The sequence below is a fragment of the Arachis ipaensis genome, chromosome B04 (genome assembly GCF_000816755.2).
Source record: "Arachis ipaensis cultivar K30076 chromosome B04, Araip1.1, whole genome shotgun sequence".
NCBI classification, from domain to species: domain Eukaryota; kingdom Viridiplantae; phylum Streptophyta; class Magnoliopsida; order Fabales; family Fabaceae; genus Arachis; species Arachis ipaensis.
This window is the reverse complement of record NC_029788.2, coordinates 132184220-132186965: the sequence shown is the minus strand read 5'-3', so window position 1 is coordinate 132186965 and position 2746 is coordinate 132184220. Positions and strand designations below refer to the sequence as shown.

Here is a 2746-nt window from a genome sequence, read left to right as displayed (position 1 = left end):
TCTTTTTCTTCTTTTTATTAAGGACAAAATTATACCCAAAAAAAAAAAAAATTTAACCCATATAAGAATTATGAAAAAAGATAGAGAGATAATGAGAATACTAAACAATGTAAATAATAGATATGTAGAATGTTCAATTCAATAGGTATACAGATGATTATGTTTATTATTCTTAATTGGATGATTATTTCTTTTAATTCGATTTACTCATACATAATTAATCATGGCTGGATATTAAATTCACTAGGTGTGATAGTTATCTTAATATTAGAATTTATGAGGTAAGTTGGGAATGAAATATTTTTATACTTTATTAGATTAATTTTAGAGTCTATTATTCACATTATTTACAAAAATCATTATTTACCTAGTAAAACCGATGACTTATTTCAAACTAAAGAATTAAATTCTTTTTTATTAATATGTTAAAATTATTCTAAATCATAAATTAAATCTCAAATAAAAATGAATTCTATTTAAAATAAAAAATAAAAAAAATTTACACATCCAAATAATTTCCAAACAAGCTTTAAGATTTCCAAAACTATTTAGAGAAATACATAAAATTTTATGATGACTGATTTCATCACATGCTTGTTATTAGTTGAACATCTGAAGAACATCACTCACAGTAGAAAACACTTCAAACACCCCTTTGAAAATGCGGGCTGCTACCTCAAGCTTTTTCTTCAACCTTTTTCTTCTCCTTTCACTACCACGAGCATCAAGATCTTCAATCATCTTCGAAATAATTGGACCAAACACACTTAAAAGACCTTCCTCTTCCTTCTTAAACTCATCCACCGTTGCAAAATCACTCTCATCAATCCATTTCAATGTATAATCAATAGCTTTGTTAATCTTTTTCTTGTCTTCTGCAGATAGCTCTGAAGCAATGGCTTCATCTTCTATCAAATTCCTCATATTGTAAGCAAGATTCTGCAAAGCATTCCTTGCTTCAACCTTCTGCCTGTGCTCTTCAACTTCAGCCTTGTACTTCTCAGCATCTTTCACCCTCCTCTCAACTTCTTCCGTAGCTACGGAGACCTTCTTCGTCGCTCCCCGTGCTATTTCCTCCGCCGATACATGTAAGATACCGTTAGAATCTATTTCAAAGCACACATTAATCTTCGCCACGCCACGAGGTGCCGGAGGAACTTCCAGATCGAAACTTCCCAGCAAGTTGTTGTTGCTTGCAATTTTGCTTTCGCCGTCGTAGATGTGAAACGTTACTCTTCTTTGGTTGTCGAAGGTTGTTGCAAACAGATCTTGCTTCTTTGTAGGAATCACGGTGCTCCTTGGAATCTTTTCATTTTTGTGACCACTCAGTTTTGAAGCATGGATTGCAGCACCATATGCAACCGCCTCGTCCGCATTGATGTACTTCTTGCAAAGATCCTTCCCGTCGAAGAAGTCCTTCAACTGCTGCTCCAATTTCGGAATCCTAGTCGAGCCACCAACAAGCACAACCTCATCAACGCTCTGTTTCGCCGTGTTACTATCCGCGAAACACTCATGCACAAGCTCCATGCATCTCTCAAAAAGATTCTTGTTGATTTCCTCAAACTTAGCGCGAGTGATTGTGGTATAGAAATCGATTCCCTGATGCAGCGATTCTACCTCAATGGAGGCTTGAGTTGTTGAAGAGAGATTCCTCTTGGCTCTCTCGCAAGCAACCTTCAACCTGCATATGGCTCTTTTGTTTCCTCTAAGATCAAGCCATTTCTTTCTCTGAAACTCACTCGCAACGAATTCAACCATTGCAGCATCAAAATCCTGTCCACCGAGATGCGTGTCTCCGCCATGGATCTTGACGGTTATGTTTCCTTTGTTGTCAATTGTGAGAAGAGTAAGATCCAACGTACTACCGCCAAGATCAAAGACGAAGACAGTTCTGATTCCATAAAAATGATTAAAATAATTTCCTGTGTTGAGGCCGTAAGCGATGGCTGCGGCACTTGGCTCGTTGAGTATACTCATTACATTGAGGCCGGCGATGTGGCCAGCATCTTTGGTAGCTTGGCGTTGAGAGTCATTGAAATAAGCCGGAACTGTAATAACCGCATTTTTTACTTGTGTTTCAAGAAATTTTTCTGCAATTTGGCGCATCTTTGCTAAGATCATTGATGTGATTTCCTCAGCAGTGAAAAACTTTTTCTCACATTTGTGCTCAACAACAATCATTGGAATGTCATCAACATCGGTAACTAGGAATGGCCAGAATTTCATGTCATTCTGGACATGAGGGTCACTAAACTTCCTACCAATTAACCTCTTTGAGTCTGTAAGATAAAAATGAAAACAAAATTAAAACAAACTCCAAATATATTATGCGTTAAAAAAATCAGTCACCAAACGAGTCATTTATTTAAATATTAAAAAATAAAATATATTTTAAAATAAGTTAAATAATAAGATTATTCTAAGTTTTATTTTATTTTAATTTTATTCTAAAAAATTTTTATTTGCATCAAATATATTATTAACGGCTAAATTTTTAAAAAATTTAAGACCAATTTAACAATAATATTTAAAAATTATGCTTGATTTTCTTGTGTTGAGGTTGTTCTTATGAAATTGTTGTTGAATTAGTCTTAAATTTTTTGAAAAATTAATCGCTAGGGTATATTTAATGCAAATAAAAAATTCTTGAATAAAATTAAAACAAAATAAAATTTAAGAATATTTTAAAATTTTTGTCAAACTTTAGAGACAAAAAAGTATACTTTATCCTATAAAAAATTAT

The 2746-nt window shown here is 33.6% G+C and overlaps 1 protein-coding gene across 1 annotated transcript in view; it reads right to left on the bottom strand.

The window, feature by feature from the left end:
- LOC110262339 (probable mediator of RNA polymerase II transcription subunit 37c) overlaps positions 513 to 2746 on the bottom strand; it is a 3109-nt gene continuing 875 nt past the window's right edge. Inside the window, exon 2 of the mRNA XM_016339197.2 lies at positions 513 to 2282. Coding sequence (XP_016194683.1) covers positions 601 to 2282 — 1682 coding nt within the window. The 3' untranslated portion in view covers positions 513 to 600. The remainder of the gene's footprint in view (positions 2283 to 2746) is intronic.